The following is a 16,423-nucleotide window of genomic DNA, read 5'->3' as shown; positions in this document are numbered from 1 at the left end:
CACATCAAGTGTAGTCACATTAGTCCGCAATTATGATGAAATTTGGGATCAACGTCGATCTCTGTCCAACTGCACACCGACCCCTCCCCTAGCCCTACATTAACCCCAACTTGTTATCAGCTAACTATTGCCGCGTGAGGAGATCGAGGGGTAGGTACACAGTGGCTTCGATGTTGACATTGGTCCGAAATTTTTTAATTTAAAATAGAGTATTTCATAAATGATCGTCGAACCAAATGTCAAGGAATTTCCGACGTTTAAACATCCCACTTGCATTAAGTTGCCAATCATCCTCGGGGGGTTCCTTCTCGACACTATTGGTTAGATTCTACAAATTTTCTAGATGGCTCAACTCGTCAAGATCAAATCTAGTAACTGACAAAACAAGTAGCTAAAATAAATCTTTATTTTTCTACGGCGAGTTTTGATAAACTAGTTGTCATGTACAAAAGCGTTCACTTGCATTGCCTTTCCTCAGTATGCACTCAGTGCCCATTGTCCCCAAACCCACGGTGAAAATGTTTCTTTACATATTGGTTTAGTAGTGCACTTGTAAGTGTTCCAGTATCGCTCGTCTTCATCTTTCCCGTCAATTTTAAGATTTTTTTACTTTGCCCCTACAACATGCTGGTGCACACGAAGGTGCACAGAATGGCATGGGCATAGGAGGAGGGGGTGGTGGGGGAAGCATAATTGGTGGGGGTGGGGCTGTGCAGCACTGCTGTGGACAGATTCTCATGCAGTAATGGATGCAGATGGGTGGACATTGTTGTGGTGGCGGTGCGGGCAGACCTGGGCATCCAGGTGAACCAGGAGGTCCCATCGGTCCCATCGGTCCCATGCATCCGGGAAGACCAGGAAATCCTCGACATCCGGGAAGTCCGGGTGGTCCCATGCATCCGGGTTGTCCAGGGGGTCCTGGCATGGGACAAGGTACGGGGCACGGGGGTGGTGGTGGTGGTGGCGGCGGCGGAGGAGGGGCACAACACGATGGGTTGCATGTAGGAGCACATAAAGCCGGACATCCGTAACCACACGGATTAGCATTACGCTTCTCTACTGTCTCTGTTGATAATCGAAAATTAAAAGAGAACAGCTTTCACTCAGTAAGAAACCATACAATTTTATCTCCCACTTACAATTGAACATCGATCTAAGAATTTATTTCTCACTGCGGATCAAGACTGTTCAAATGTGTCAAAATTTCGATTTTGGACGATACCAAATCAATAACTTTGCAGTGCATGCAAAGCCATAACAAGCAGGTCATAAACACATGCTTCTTTGGTTATCACAAAAATTATTTGTCGAATATCGATCTAAGAATTTATTTCTCACTGCGGATCAAGACTGTTCAAATGTGTCAAAATTTCGATTTTGGACGATACCCAATCAATAACTTTGCAGTGCATGCAAAGCCATAACAAGCAGGTCATAAACACATGCTTCTTTGGTTATCACAAAAATTATTTGTCTGCTTCAAGAATGACTTTTTATGTAGCCTCTGGTTGTCCAAAACAATCGTCAGGAGATGGAAACAGAGGCATTAGGACTTCGTTACGACATTTTTGAGCAATCAGGTTGCCGAATTCTTAGCAGACAGCTTTTGATTGTCTCGGTCTTTCATTGGAACCTCAAAACGAGGACGGTGTCGTTACCTCCAAATAATTTATGTACATTGGAACGGACGATGTTTCTTTCATGCCTTCGGCTTACAAGTATAAGTGCATCCTTGCTAGTCATACTGTAGAAGAAAGTGCTTATATCGATTTTTTTATGACCACAGACAGCCAGAAAAGTGACAGAAAAGTATTTTGATAACCTTTTTTATGCTTACCTGGCTCGTCTTCCACTTCTTTTGTTATTTTGACAATCTTTCCATGATGCAAGTAAGCTTCTGTAACTGTGAAATTAAGGTTAAAAGCATATTTAAGTACGCCAACAGGAATTTATAATTTTTGCCATATAAATTACGGTGGCAGCTTTCTCAAAAGGCAGAAAATGTTTTCATGGCAGGAGTAGATCATTTTGAAACAGACAGTGACAGTGTCAGTAAGACTGTGCTTCAGTATGATTCCATGAAGAAAGATTCTATGGTGTAAGCCCTCAGTACACGGAGAAATATTTTAGCTAATTAGAAAGGACACTGACTTTAACGCAACTGTCTTTTTGTTTCACAATGTATTCAAACAACGCCATGGAACAGAAACTCTTTCTCTTGCGTTTAGGTAGTAACCTCCATGTTATTAGGGATTGATAGTCTTTTGAAGAAGGTGAAAAGGCAGCTGGATCAAATATGTATTCCAAGAAAACCTTGCATGCTTTCTCTTTATCAAAGATAGTCTGGGTAGTTTTCAACCACAGCGACCTCACTCGCTTGGAACAATGGAACAGTTTAGGCTAGGTTACTTAGGATCGCTGGAGAGCGTGGTGAACAACACAGCGGTCAAATTGCACATGCGCACAGTGATGGATGATTTGCTCTTGCAAACAAGGAAAATCAAAGTAAGACGTAGTTTTTTGCAGTTTCTAAAGTTAGAAGTTTCTAAGGCCGAGACGCATACACATTGGTGTTCTGGACTTTACTCACCAAGTGTTAGTTTACACTCGTACTTTTTCTACACTTTGCATTGCGGCGTGATGAAGTCGTCCGTAAACTTGGGCGTGCTGGCTGTAATTATTCTTTGTTGTGTTCATGGTGGAGTTGCCGGTAAATACCGAGGGAAATGTGTCAAAAAAGGAAAAACCAGAGCCACACAAGATATTTGTGACGATCACAGGTCTCTGTTTATAACGAACAGTAGATTGTGCAGCCGGAGTAGAAGAAAGGTTTCATCATTTTCCTTTATCGCCGAAACAAAGCGTCCGCGTTAAAAACAGTTGGGATATCACACAGCAAAATAAAGCCAAGATTTAATCTCAAAAATCCATATCTCATTTGTTTTATGCATGGGAATAATTGGGATTTAATCTTCTTTTGCTTACTTTACACTGGACACGCGTTCGGAATCTCTCTTATTGTCTTCAAACTCTCGTGCATGCGCAGTGTTTGACCGCTGTGTTGTGGCGAACAGTTCAAAGCTTGTAAGCTCGTTATCATTTATGAAATCTTGCTGGTAATTAACGAATAGATTTGTTGGCACTTACATAAAAAATGTTCTAGTGATATTAGACTTTTCTTTCCCTTCAGAGTCTGTTTCAATAATTTTCTATGCTCGATGCTCTGAGTAGATCTATGTGAGTTTCCTCAGGGCTTTCGTCGTTTACTTTCATTTAGTAGGGCAGGCGTTAAATAATCATTTGGGTCAAATCATTGAAAGACAGACCTCTTACTACGAAGTAGTAATCCTTAATAATCCTTCTCGACTCGTCCATGTTGCTTTAAAATACTCTGTATTTGCAAACTATAATCCGAGAAGTAAAAAAATTCTAAATCCACGATGACAATTTTTGCTAAACAAGCGAAGATAGTAATCTCATTTTCCCGCCCCTGTTTATTCGTTTGTTTTTATTGACCCTTACATTAAAAAAATCGTCAAAATATATTTGAAATTGTTACTATGTATGTAATGTAAAATTCTGAAATGAAATTTCAGGAGGTAGTTTATGGCAATTTTCCATTTGTTCAATGCATGCAATGTCTTTCTGCTATCTTTTTTGTGGTTGGTTTCAGTCCTACGCTTATTTTTCTTAGCTGTCGTACCAGTATTTAGCACAAGCAAAACACCTGTTTATTTCGATTTTATTGTTACAAAGAAGCTGTATTCATTTTTTATCACCTCAGGTTTTAAATAACTTTACCTATCACGATCCCCTGAAAAGTATTCGGCGAATACATAGAAATTTAACATGTAGAGGTAATTCTAAGGCACATTGAGGGTTTATCAAAGGAAAATATTTAGTCAAATAACTGGAACCTTTTGTTCCTGTTCAGGTACGAGAAAATATATGCTAACTAAACGAGCTAATTCTATTTTCCGATCTATCTAAACCAGTGAATTATTTTTGCTTATATCTTTGATGTCGACAAGACGCTTCACTGTTTTACGGCGAAAAAAACCAATAATTAACACAGAAAATCTTAAGTCTTATTTATATTGTTCCAACATACCAGTTTTAAAACATCAAATGACAATGTATACCATGATACCATTGTAGCCTTTCCAGTTGGGAACACAAATAGAAATTTATACATTTATCAGACTAAGATAAACAGATTAACTAACCTTTTCTTGCTTCCAGCGAAGCAATAAAGAAGAATAAGCAGGCAAGTGTAAATCTTAACATGACCAGTTGTGAACTGAAGAGGAATGTAAAAACGGACTGTGAAACGATCCCTGAAAACCTCTATTGCACATCACTAATTACCGTATAAAATTCTATTTGCTGTTATTTTAAATTTATCTTCATCCAGCTAAAATTAGGCTTACCTCCTTCAAAAATGTTTGTAATCAGCAAGAACTATCGTATCTAATGCTCCTTGCCTTTAAATCTTATTTCAGTTTTATTTTTTTCTTTCCATTTTTTTTGGAGAAATAGGTCAACTTGACACTATTTCAAGATCATTTAAAGATCAGTAGCTTCCATATCCTAACAGGTTTCGAAAATTTTTCCGATGCAAACTGACACTTCTACATTGTTAGGGGGAAGGTTATTGCCAGTGAGGTTAAAGAAGGTCACCTGTAAAACCCAACTGAGCGAAAAAAACTCCCCCTTTATTCAAATTTACGAACAAAAAAAAACGTTAAGTACACCGTTTACCTCTTGTGCGTAGCTCGCGACTTAATCCCAACATAAGAGAACCCTTTTGATGATCTTACCTCTTTATGTTTTTGGAGTCTTGAAAAGAGTTATGGACGAAAGGTCAAGTCCTGTTATGCCCCTGAAATGACAGTAGCAGAGTCCTGCATTATCAGATATTTATTGGAGGCGGACAGCGTACAAACATGACCTGCGCAGGGGAGGTGGGCTTGTCAAAGAGATTACGTCATGTAACTCAAACCCACGGATTCTTTTTGTGATTGGCTCCTTCAGTGAGCCCATGAAACAAAAAAGAAAAGATGCTCAGAGAATAAGGAAACTGTATCTTGATTGACATGAAATTATAACCAGATTTTGGATAAATTTTCTAGTGATTAAAGAAACGCTCAAATGAAGCGCAGTTTCTTGGATGGAAGCCCAGGGAATCAATTATTAACCCACATTGCCATAGAAGCAAATGGCAAAAGAGGATTTACTGACATATGCTCTTTCGCATTTCGTCAACGGGCTAGATCAAATATTTTGTCTCCTACTGTCAAGTCAAGCAAATTATTGACAAAAACCCACATTTCATAACATGTGGGATGTCTGAGTTGAGTAATAACTGTCAAACAGCGACCAACCAAGCGTGATATTTACCGAGCAGCTGGATTAAGTAATTCCTTGTGAAACATAATGCATCATTTATAAAAGGACAAAAATAGGAACAAAAGCAGACTGTGAAAGACTCAGATCTAAAACGATTTTTTTCCGTGAGAAGATAGAGAATATCCGAGATTACAGGTGAGGAGATGATGCATCCTAGTTTATAGATTTACCTTTAAAAATCTGTATTCAGAGGAGTGTAAAGACAATCTACAACTACCTGTCGAATGGCGTCAGCCAAACGTGTGTATTTTAGCCCTCATATCTATAAACAAAGCTTTTAGCTTTTAGCTTTTAAGTTTTTGTTTAGTCTCGGCGCCAATTGATTAGTAACAGCGTCATAACGTGGCTGATCTCTGTTTCCGAAGCCCGAAACTAAATCCAACTGTTAATGAATTTCTGTCAATTCTTAAAAGTCAATTTTAAAAAGCAAAAGTTTTAGCCTTGTATGACGAAATGTGCACTTAAGTGTGATTATAGTTTAGAGAAAAGTCAAAGGAAACCCATAGAATTCTATTTTATGGCTTTTCGTGAAAAGTATGGGCAAGTTCTCAAAGCCAAGCTTGATTAGAAAATAATAGCAAACTCGAGTTAATGAACTGAAGAAAGAGAAATTGAAATGTGTAATCGTAGAGTATCCTCGAAGGCCTTTGGAGGGGATAATAAGGCCCAAAGATTTGCCACAAAGATGTGATTTCGTTTTCCGTGATAACCAAAAATTATCTAGGACTGTATATTGAAAGAGCCATTTTCCTCACCAATTCAAAACAATCGTTTAAATATCAGTTCTGAGAATTTTCAAATGTTCTTCTAGAACATCCCTTCCTTGTTTCGCCATCATTGACTGCATGGATTTAAACCTCTACGCAATCAGTAGAATCGTATGTTAATATTTCCCAGTTTATTTTCACAGCTTACATAAAGGAAAGGGTTTTGTATTATTTTTACGAGAAAAACGAATAATAAGCTGAATTTGTAATTAGTCTCGCTAATTTCAAGCTGTTCACAGGTGTTAATTTAGTTATTGATTCACGAAAGGCAAATCTGTTTTCTATAGAAAGAACACCAGCAATACATTTATATATCTTTGTTGTGAAAAATGTGCTAAGAAATACGAAAATGAACTTTGATTTATTCATACAAGAATACTTTTAAGTTCTAAACAAATAATAAGCAGATGAAATGTTTTGTTAATTTTATTCATAATGATAAACAAACTGGCATACTCTTTTTTTTAGAGCGTTCTCTCTCGAACTTGTGCACTTCACCTGTAACAGCATTTCCGCAAAATGAGACGCGCACACCAATCGTTTATTATTTTTTTTCAATCCACGTGCATCCCGAATTCTTTTACACTACAATAAGCTTTTTTAATTCTGTAGCAACGAATACTATGATACTGTTCTCACGCATGAGATATCCGAACTTGTTATTTTTTTTCCTTGTTCATACCTAGAACAACGATTTGAACCACTTGTGCATAATTTTTTTCTAACTCCGGGAATCCCTTGACCTTTAATCTCAAAGGTATTTACGGTTTAGTGCCATTTTATGCATGAACTGTGTATTCTTATTTGCACGATGAATAACAAAGCTTTTATCATTTCTTTTACAGATATGGGTCTAAGAATTTTAATTGCATCTTGCCTTGTGGCATTAGTATGTGGAAAATCATTCGGTAAGAGATATTTCGTTGCTTTTCTAAGGATATCAATATTTGTAACTGTACTTAAAGGAATCCGAAACATGAGGATACTTTTTACGGTGATTTTGTGTCACAACGTCATAGTTTTTGTCTCAAAGTATTCCAATCGTGTCTCTGAAAAAGAAGACCCATCTTACCCGTGGAAAGGAATAAAAAAATCGCTTTGTTTATGATAAAAAAAATTAAACGTCCTACCTGTTGACACCACCTTTAAGATGAAAACGTTTGCTTACACGATGCTTACGTCCTGTCCCTTCGCAATGACTAATTATCCTAAAGCAAACTAATGCTATATATTGTCTTTATTAATTTATGAACGATTAGAAGTTGACCCTAGCATTGCTCCGTTTAGTCTGTTTTAATCAAAGTATTAATTGTATTTTCTGTACAGAAGATAAAGAAAAGCGAGAGGCCAGCCCCTGTGGTTATGGATGTCCATCCATGTGTGCTCCAGCCTGTGAACCAACGTGTTGTGCCCCACCCCCACCCCCTCCACCACCACCATGTCCCGTCCCCGTTCCTGTGCCGTGCCCACAACCAGGACCCCCAGGACAACCAGGGTGCATGGGACCACCCGGACTTCCCGGATGTCGTGGATTCCCCGGTAGTCCAGGATGTATGGGACCAATGGGACCAATGGGACCTCCCGGAGCACCCGGATGCCCCGGTCTACCCGCTCCACCCCCACCGCCTTGTCCCCCCATCTGTATCCATCATTGTATGAAGATTTGCCCTCAGCCATGCTGCACTCCACCACCTGTGTACATTCCTCCCCCTCCACCACCACCTATGCCAGTTTGTGCCCCGGCTTGCGCTCCTGCTTGCTGTAAATAGAGCGTTTGAAATCTGGAGAAGAGAGTTTTAGATCGATGACGTGCCCTGTGGGCAGAATAGCAGACCAGTGGTTTGGATTTTTGATTTCATGTTTTCAGTCCTGACTTCCTGAGGAACAAAAACTTGTATTGAAATTATTTCTGTTTGATACATTGAAAAAAATAATAAATATCAGTTTCCAATATCGTGTGGCCTTCAACTGAGCTTGTAAATGAGAGCCGATGGCAAGAATGGTAGCTTGCATCACATCATTAAAGCGTGATACGGTAGCTCTCGACAATCAAAAGGAAGGAGCCTAAATATTGATGAAACTAGCGGCAGTGAACAAATTGTAATCCGTTTTTGTGAGACTCAAACCCTAAGGGCTTATTATTTAAACAAAGTTTAGCCGTTATTTAACAAATCCTCAATTTGGCTGAACCTTTACTCTGAACGTTACTTTGTGAACAGTGTCAGTAGGGCCGAAAGCTAACAGTGGAAGGACTTTTATTTAATTAAATAAATCTTCTTATCAAGAAATCCTGAAGCCCACTGATTGGAATAAACCTTGGTTTGGTTTAGATAAATAACCGACCAAAATTTTCATGCAGAGTAGAAATGTTTCCTGTTGCAGTGAGAGCTTAGCGGGGAGAAAATTGAAGAAAGAGGACTATTTACTGTTTATATTATTCTACAAAAAGGCTATCTTTCGTGCAGAACATAGGCACTGGTGTTTCAGTCCAAGCCTTTTCACCTGCCCATGCGGAAGGGGTTCCATTCCCAGCAAATGCAAAACTTATACTTTTTATTTAAATTCGAAAAAAGAGAAAAAATATTCGAAGACGATTCAAGAGCCAGCCGATGGTTGAGACGAAACAATCATTAGAATCATGAGCTCTCTTCCTCTGTTGTTCAGAATGCACTGGCATATAGATTGTTTCAATTTTGTCATTATTTGAAAAAAAAAAGGGAGGATAAAAGTTAGCCGTAAGATCATTTCTCCAGTTCGTTTTAACCCCTGTCATGCAGCAAGAGTCCACAGTTTTCCCACCTTCATAGCATGTTTATTCAAGCACAAACTCTTACAAAAGCAAGAACAACAGCTTGATTCATTCAGTTACTGACAGTACTCTTTTTGTCTTCTTTGTCTTCATTACCCTCTTTGGATTCTTCTGCAGGTTTGTTTTCCTTGGGCTCAACATGGGTCGTACAGCCGGGGTATCCGCAGTTGTAATTCCAGTAGTTGTATCCGTAGGGGTAGTGGTAGGGGTATGGGTAATTGTAGGGGTATGGATAGTGAACAGTAGCGGGGGCCTGGTGCACTGCTGGATGTAAAGCTGGGTGTACTACTACAGGCGCAGGGACGGGTACATGGGGGTGTTGATATGGGTAGGGGTAGTGGGGGTAGCCGTAGGGATAATTTCCATATTGCCAGGGGTATGCGAAATGTCCATAGCCGGGGTAGTAGACACCTTGCTGTTCTAAAAAGCAAAAACAAAAAAAAACAAAAAAAATTAACTGATTAACTGGAACGCTTATAGATTGACTGTCTTGAAAATAATTCGAAAGTAAAGTTATACCTTTGCTGGCCTTATCCTGTTTCACTTCATCTGATTGGCTCTGAACACTGACTTGCTGTGCAGCCTGGGCTGGGTTTTGTTGATTTGCGTTTATTTCCAGTGAGCTAAGAGCCCTGGAATCCACCACAGCAAAGAAAGCCACGGCCACAAAGCAACCGATCACAGCAGAGGTCATCATGTCTATCAGGATAATGAATAGACAGAATTGAAAATTGTAAAAATTCTAAGGCACAATAGCCATAACGAATCGATTTCCGTCAGCCCTCGTGGCGATTTTCCTGTTTCCTTTCAAAAAGGCAGAAATCGCACACTGGAAGGCTAAAGCGAGTCAAAAGATAAAATCGCCCCACTATCCGCGCGCGCCTCATGCTTCTCCACTTGGATTAAAGGAAACGGAAAGGACTGATACACGTGTTAATTTTTGAAAGATTCAGCTACTTTTTGACATTCTAAAATACATTATGAAGTTGATCGTCATAGTGAAAAAGAATTCGAACATATTGTCATGGGTTGTGGTAGGGGTAAAAAGGTTTAGGTTCCCTGAACGGAATTCGAATCACAAACTTTCGATCTCGTGATCGAGTCTACACCGGAAAGTTCTGTGAACGTAAGAGGTATAGCATCATATCGCGAGTTCGGAAGTTCTGAGGTTGAGTCCCCAAAGAGCAAACGCATTTTTTTCCTCATGAAAATTCCATACAAACGCACCAAACCTTTCTCCACACAGGCTATTGTCGCGAAACCTACTTAATAAGCAAACTCAGAGTGTAGTTGATAGATTACGACAGCTACATACCTCCGAGATTTTGAGCTGATTATTATTTATATAGCACTTTGGAAGAGTAAATACATTCACAGTTTCCTATTTTTTAAAGGTGGAAAGTGCTTTTGTTAAGGAGTGTCATGAGTTGATACATGGAATGATATCTTCATTATAATAAATAAACGTGGCTATACACGTATTCTAGAATTATCACATCTACACATTTACATGAGTGAGAGAACTGAAAATATAAGTCCTGATCATTTTGGAAATGTTTCCTAGACTTAGCATGCTTATTATGAATCAAGAAAGCCGTACAATGGGGATGAGAATTCCTAGTAAAATAAATGTCTAAAAAAAGTTGTGTTGTACCAATGTAATTTGAGTCTTGATTCGTATCAGAGAGCAAAGTCATTTTTTTGACAAAGCTGGAAAAACAGGAGATTGAAGATTCCATATAATTGTTTAACTCAGTTTGGTATAAACCAAATGGAAAAAAGGCGTAAACAATGCTCTCCCTTATTTTGATGAACAGCTAGGGAAGCTATTGTAGATGAAAGAATGGACCGTACTCACCAATATCTTTCTGTTTCCTTCGACTCCAACGTTTCCTTCTACAAAATCTGATGATTAACTCGGATCGATTAAATATAAAATATAATCACTCGCACCCACAGAAGCTAGAACGCGTCTGATTGGCTAATTATGAAGTATTATGTCAACTGACAATTGTGAATGAGTAAATAGACTAGTGATTGTTGACACCTTTTTATCAAAGGAGAACAACTTTTGTTTGGTGTCCAACACCTCCGCGTATAAACAAAATATTTGTAATCCAACACATCTGAACAAAAAATGCGTGTAGCCCGGATTATTGAGGAGGAAAAAAAGACAAGACAAGATTCGATATGACCGCTCGGCTTTTTTCACTTATTCGTGTTGTTTATAAACCAAATGCAAAGAGTAATGCGAAGAATCAAATAATTGGGTAATTTCTAAAGCTCAAGAAAGTCTGCGGTGGCCAATTTACTTTATCAAATCATCTGATTAAACCATGTATTTTTTAAATACCCTCCGACACAGTAGCAGCACAGTTTCATTAGAAATTTAACCCCTTCATTTTAATGATTAGGTGCCTCGTTGCTTTAAAATTAGCTTAAAGCTTGAAGCAGACATTTATTCGGAGAAGGCAATATGCTTCTCTCTTCAGGACCACAACTTTTTCAGAAATGAGTTCGTCAATAGCAAATGAGAAGAATTTTCATGAAACAGGTGCTTTAACGCCTCAAGGTTGATCTACTATGCTATAATATTATACTATAAAATATGTTGGGGAGAATCTATCGAATAATAGAAGAGACTTTAGCCATGATAGAAATCTAAGACCACGTGATTCACATTTTGGATTGGATTTGGAATATACTTTGTTTCTTCTGAAAATGTTATTTTTAGAGTTATTTGACACAATTTCCAACACTCAAACCGTGGTCAGAATCATCTAAGTAAAGCTTTGTCTTTTGATAAGTGGGATGTGCGGAAGGGGACAAGGTCAGGCTCACAAATCCTTGCTTATTGTATCTCGCGTCTTCCCGTCTCTTTCCACCCCCCTTCCACTCACCCCCTCTCCTCTTCGCCCCAGGTGTCCTGATACTCTCTTAAGTGTGCCTCAAGTTTGCGTTGGTCCGGTTGCAGGTAAAAAGGAAGGCTTTTACACACAAGTCAATCATATTGAAATTTCCCATAAAATAAGATAGCGAGCTGAAATATCTATCATTAGAACGACCTACAGGTTTTCTTGATCTTTCGTTGCATTTTCCTTTTTTCTAGTTTTTTTAAATAAAAAGACAAGGGATAGGAACCAGGGGAGTAGGGAACTGGAGAGGATTTATTAAAGTAAGGATGAAATAAAAAGGGGCAGCTTTTTTTTAAATTTGAGTCCGAGCGCTGAGGACCTTATTTATTGTTTAAATGTTATTGAAAGCAGCAACCCAAAGACATCATCGACGGACATTCCTGTTTTCAAGCCTTTACTGACGAAATTTATTCTTCACTCGCCTAACAGGAAGTTATTGTTCTTAAACTTCAACGTCAACTTAATTTGTTTTTTATACTGAATGTAAAGTTAAATATATGGTTGATACAAATCAGATGCTATTTAAAATAAAAAGGGTAAGACATAGATAAATAAAAAAATTAAATCATAAATGATTGACTAATGAACGTACTCGAAATAAGGTTAGTGACTTGTACTCCCCTAAATTTATATATCACTCGAAAAAGAATTCTCAGGAACAAAGTTTTCTAAAGACAGTACGTCGAGGACCATCCTTAGAAAAAAAAAATACTGAATAACCCAAAATATAGTAAATAAAATGCACATGTACAAAAAGCAGGTGAACTGTGAAACATTACTCTTCTCCACGGGAGATAAGTTTGTTTGTTAATGAAACTGTAGATAATCAAACCCCGAATGGGATAAAAGAAATTATTGAACGACGTCAACCTGCAAGCTGCATAAAAACTAAACGACACACTTTCACCTCCCCTCCCCTCCCCCCACCCCCGTTCCCTTTCTTATATTGCGGGTATCCAAGGAAAACCTGTTTTCGTTGCCTCTTTGTTTAAACTTTTCAACTTCCAATACAGTGTATCAGTGCGGAAGGATAGTTTCTTTTCCGCTCCAGTCTTTTCCGTCTCCATGTTTTAACAGAGTTCCTTAACGTGCGTTATCTTTTTTTTGGTCCTTTTTATCCCCTAAAGCGTCCCCCTCGATTAAGTGCCCACCTTTCAATAAGCGCCTCTACTTTTTGCCGAAGTTTTGAAAGAGGTACCCTGGGTCTTATTCGAGGAAATACGATACTTTGTAATTACGTTATAAATATAATAATAATAACCTTAGTATTTTTATTTTAAAAGTAATTACTTCCCCCTTCCGAAAAGAGATACTGACAGCGAAAACTATAATGCAACAGGTTAATTATTGTAAAGAAGGAGGAAGTAAGAGCGTTGTATGATAAAACAGACGATTAATTTTTACGTGCTTTTTTAGAGAAATCCGATGGAGATGGAGAAATTATCCCTGGAACTTAGTTATACATAGCTGAGCTTGCAGCAGCTGAAAGAAAGTAATTGCTTTGATCACAATTTTGAGGAATGTTGTTACTGTAAGGAAACTGTAGACTTCGTGGAGCCTCCCCGCAAATATTTTGTACAGGACCTGAATTTTGAATGCAGTGTACCATGAGAGCTGGAGTGATACACCTTGCAACGTTCTTCTGAGACTCCTTCTTCAGCTTCATGCGGTACCGTTTGTTCTTGAACCAATTCTATAACGAAACATACAGAGGTAAAGAACGGCGCGATTTACCCAGAAGCCTATTCTGGATTTACTGATATAAAGGGCCTGGTTGCTTGGCCGGGCCTACACTTTGGCTTAACTTTTTCAGAAAATCGGTCATTCTAATTGACCGTTGTAATATTTCTCGTGTCGTGGGAAATGACTGTTAACGATTATTTTCTGGAATTTCTAGGACGTTTAGTTGCGATGTTGCAGCTGTTCAACACACGGCTGTCGCCTGGGTTCCCATGCGGGACATACGGGAAATCCTAGATTTTGAGCATGTGCAGTGGAAACATTCTTGAACCGCCAAGCTAAAGCCTGTCTATTTCATTCACTTTTTTTTTCTCGATTTTGAAGCGTCACTTTATTGTAAACATTCAGTTAGAATTTTCTCGAAGCCTTCTTGAAGGAGTTTGTATTAAAAGTTTTGATTTTACAGGTTGTCACCGTTCGCAACAACATTAACTTTAAAATTAAGCATATTTCTCAACTTGCTCCTCCTGGGGTTACATTTTTTAAAATCTTACTTGCAAAGCTGGTTTTGGTATCCCCAACACAGCAGCTACCTCCATACACTGGTTGGAAGTCAGGTACGCTGATCTAGCAAACAGTCGCTCCAACACGTTTTTCTGATAATCTGTCAGCCTCCCTCGTGTTCGCAGTCGTGGGTAAGACTTTGGTGCAGAGGCCTGGCTGTTTACATCAGCTACTTGAGCGGTATCGCCTGTGTTGATAAATTCTGCAGTTAACCATTTAACTATCAAGATCTTATCGGTTAATTCTTCCCTGTAACCACACATTTCCTTTGAGTTAGATACGAGAATTTGTTTATTTGAGTATTTTCATTACCTGTTTACTGGATGATGTATGAATATTATAAAGAGAAGTTACGTGTTAATCACCTCTGGAGTAGAAAATCTTTCGTTTTTAAATTTCAAGTTACAATTTTTCTCTTCCTCTTACTTTCACGTGCAGCGCACATGATTTCAAAAATTAGCCAATCATGTCAAAGAACTCCAACTTTGACATTGGAAAACTGACGTGGACATTTTTTCGCGTACTTTTTGTTTTTGCGGAGTTTAGTTTGTTGTTTTGAGCTTTCGTTCGCGTAAATTTGTTACTCCTTTGTTTGGAATTTTAAGACGTTTCGGAGTTTTTATTTTAGCTAAATATTGTGGTTCATTTAAAAAGTTTGATACGTATTTTCTACAAAGTTTGGACTCTAGTCTCTTTTTTCGTGGATGGATTTTTTACATCTGGGAGTTAAAGGGTTAACTTGATTAGGGTAGATAATGAGTCACATCTAGTGGGTATTTCTTTGTTTTGTGGAGGAAAGGCTCTCGAAAAAGCGAAAGAAAATGTTAAAACGAGGAGAAAGAAAAGAATCAACCCAGTAGCTTCAGACATCGCGCATAATAATCGAGATGAGGTCATGGCGGATGCAAATAAATTCTCTCACCGCCATGCGCTTCTTTGCCTATGGATTTATAAGTGAAATACACCCTAGAATCTAAAGTAAGTTTTCAATAATTTTAAAAACAAGGGTATTGCTAGTTTCCAGGTTTACATCGTCCTTCATTATCATGTTGACGGATAAACGAATTTCCCCACGTTTGGAAAAATAGCCGTACTTAAAGTTTACTTTTTTTAAGATACAAGACACGACCGTTTTGGTCGTGTTTATGAGGGAATCACAGGGAGGCAGAAATCCCCTGACTTACACCAAGAGAGAAAGTTTTTGGTTTTTTGAAAACATCTTGAAAATACAAAAACCATTCAAATAAACCAAAAAACGTTGTAATAAACGCAACAAGTTAATTCAGCGTGTTGCTTTGATGGACTTGATCTGAAGTTTTGGCTCATACTTCATATTTTTTCAAACGCAAGCTCAAGCAATTGAATGTGAGCAACAGAATATTCGTTGGCAGGCAACACTTTAGAGTAAGCTTGCCGTGGATTCTGCACTTACCAGAAAAGGATCTCGGCGGTAACGGATTCAGCGGGTTGAACGGATCGACGTCAATTGCATGTGAATCTCTACCATTTTCTGGTACTGGTTCAAATAATTCTGCCATTGCGACAAAAAAATAACTGTTTCGGAATTTTAAAATTGAGAGTTGGTGTGCTCCCTATAATTGCTTGGAGAGAGATGTTTTGAAATTGCACAGTGGTGCAGTGGCTGATTTAAGCAAAATAATGACGTACCTAGGTATTTGTTTTGAAAATAAATAGTGCGCTATTCGCTTAGGGATTGATTTTCTAGCGTAAGGTTGAAGCGTCATTGAAACCGAGTGAATATCTGTTCTGCATGCATAATGACATCATTAAAACAGCAATACGTCATTTAATCAATTTTGAAGTCAATAAGCGAATTATTATTAAAAAACAGTTGGTTTCTCAGCCACGGATATTACAATCTGATCTCAGCACATCTTTTTCGGAAATATGTTGACGAAATGAACGCTAAAAGCTTTCTAACTTGTGAGATGAATCAGTTTCTTCTTGGATAAAAATTGGTTATCGCAGCATTGACGGTAAGCAAAAAAACAAGCAACATGATCGGTCATTTACATATCGCATAGTTATTCAGCTTTATCAGTTTGTGCAGTGATTTTACGTAATAAACGAAACTAAATGAAATATCCATAATTAACACCTGATTCAATGGTGCTAATAATAACAATTTTGATTAATTAAGACGGATTTTGAAAGTGAAAAACAAACGTCAAGAATTCAGATCAAAACAACGAATTTACAGGGTAACCAACCAAATGTTTTGGTATCAGACAGGTTCGAGAGACCCAAAGTACCAAAGA

The 16,423-nt window shown here is 38.3% G+C and overlaps 4 protein-coding genes across 8 annotated transcripts; 1 reads left to right on the top strand and 3 right to left on the bottom strand.

The window, feature by feature from the left end:
- Nucleotides 1-388: 388 nt before the first annotated feature.
- LOC113670179 (uncharacterized) lies at nt 389-5,285 on the bottom strand. 2 transcript variants are annotated; one of them, XM_027186277.2, is made up of 4 exons: nt 4,821-5,285; nt 4,227-4,300; nt 1,838-1,903; nt 389-1,065 (listed from the first exon to the last, which is right to left on the bottom strand). In XM_027186277.2, the coding sequence occupies exons 2-4, from the start codon at nt 4,285-4,287 to the stop codon at nt 596-598; spliced, it is 597 nt and encodes a 198-aa protein (XP_027042078.2). In that variant the 5' UTR covers nt 4,288-4,300; nt 4,821-5,285; the 3' UTR covers nt 389-595. The 2 variants fall into 2 exon arrangements, with proteins under 2 accessions (XP_027042078.2, XP_027042080.2); XM_027186279.2 differs by lacking the exon at nt 4,821-5,285 and adding an exon at nt 4,431-4,691.
- Nucleotides 5,279-8,129, top strand: LOC113670149 (uncharacterized). 4 transcript variants are annotated; one of them, XM_089182846.1, is made up of 3 exons: nt 5,279-5,544; nt 7,022-7,084; nt 7,503-8,129. In XM_089182846.1, exons 2-3 carry the CDS (start codon nt 7,024-7,026, stop codon nt 7,943-7,945), a joined length of 504 nt encoding a protein of 167 aa, XP_089038972.1. In that variant the 5' UTR covers nt 5,279-5,544; nt 7,022-7,023; the 3' UTR covers nt 7,946-8,129. The 4 variants fall into 4 exon arrangements, with proteins under 4 accessions (XP_089038972.1, XP_089038974.1, XP_089038973.1 ...); XM_089182848.1 differs by having other exon boundaries at nt 5,404-5,544; nt 7,506-8,129; XM_089182847.1 differs by lacking the exon at nt 5,279-5,544 and adding an exon at nt 6,868-6,933.
- An 837-nt stretch (nt 8,130-8,966) lies between these two features.
- Nucleotides 8,967-10,928, bottom strand: LOC113670183 (uncharacterized). Its single transcript, XM_027186282.2, has 3 exons — nt 10,844-10,928; nt 9,505-9,684; nt 8,967-9,405 (listed from the first exon to the last, which is right to left on the bottom strand). The coding sequence occupies exons 2-3, from the start codon at nt 9,680-9,682 to the stop codon at nt 9,038-9,040; spliced, it is 546 nt and encodes a 181-aa protein (XP_027042083.2). The 5' UTR covers nt 9,683-9,684; nt 10,844-10,928; the 3' UTR covers nt 8,967-9,037.
- Nucleotides 10,929-12,797: 1,869 nt separating this feature from the next.
- LOC149040762 (homeobox protein CHOX-CAD-like) lies at nt 12,798-15,731 on the bottom strand. Its single transcript, XM_089182843.1, has 3 exons — nt 15,577-15,731; nt 14,135-14,331; nt 12,798-13,593 (listed from the first exon to the last, which is right to left on the bottom strand). The coding sequence occupies exons 1-3, from the start codon at nt 15,680-15,682 to the stop codon at nt 13,354-13,356; spliced, it is 543 nt and encodes a 180-aa protein (XP_089038969.1). The 5' UTR covers nt 15,683-15,731; the 3' UTR covers nt 12,798-13,353.
- Nucleotides 15,732-16,423: the final 692 nt, after the last annotated feature.

Source organism: Pocillopora damicornis, chromosome 9 (genome assembly GCF_964200805.1).
Source record: "Pocillopora damicornis chromosome 9, jaPocDami1.2, whole genome shotgun sequence".
Lineage (NCBI taxonomy): Eukaryota > Metazoa > Cnidaria > Anthozoa > Scleractinia > Pocilloporidae > Pocillopora > Pocillopora damicornis.
Note: the sequence above shows the minus strand (reverse complement) of the source record. Positions and strands in the feature narration are given on the sequence as shown.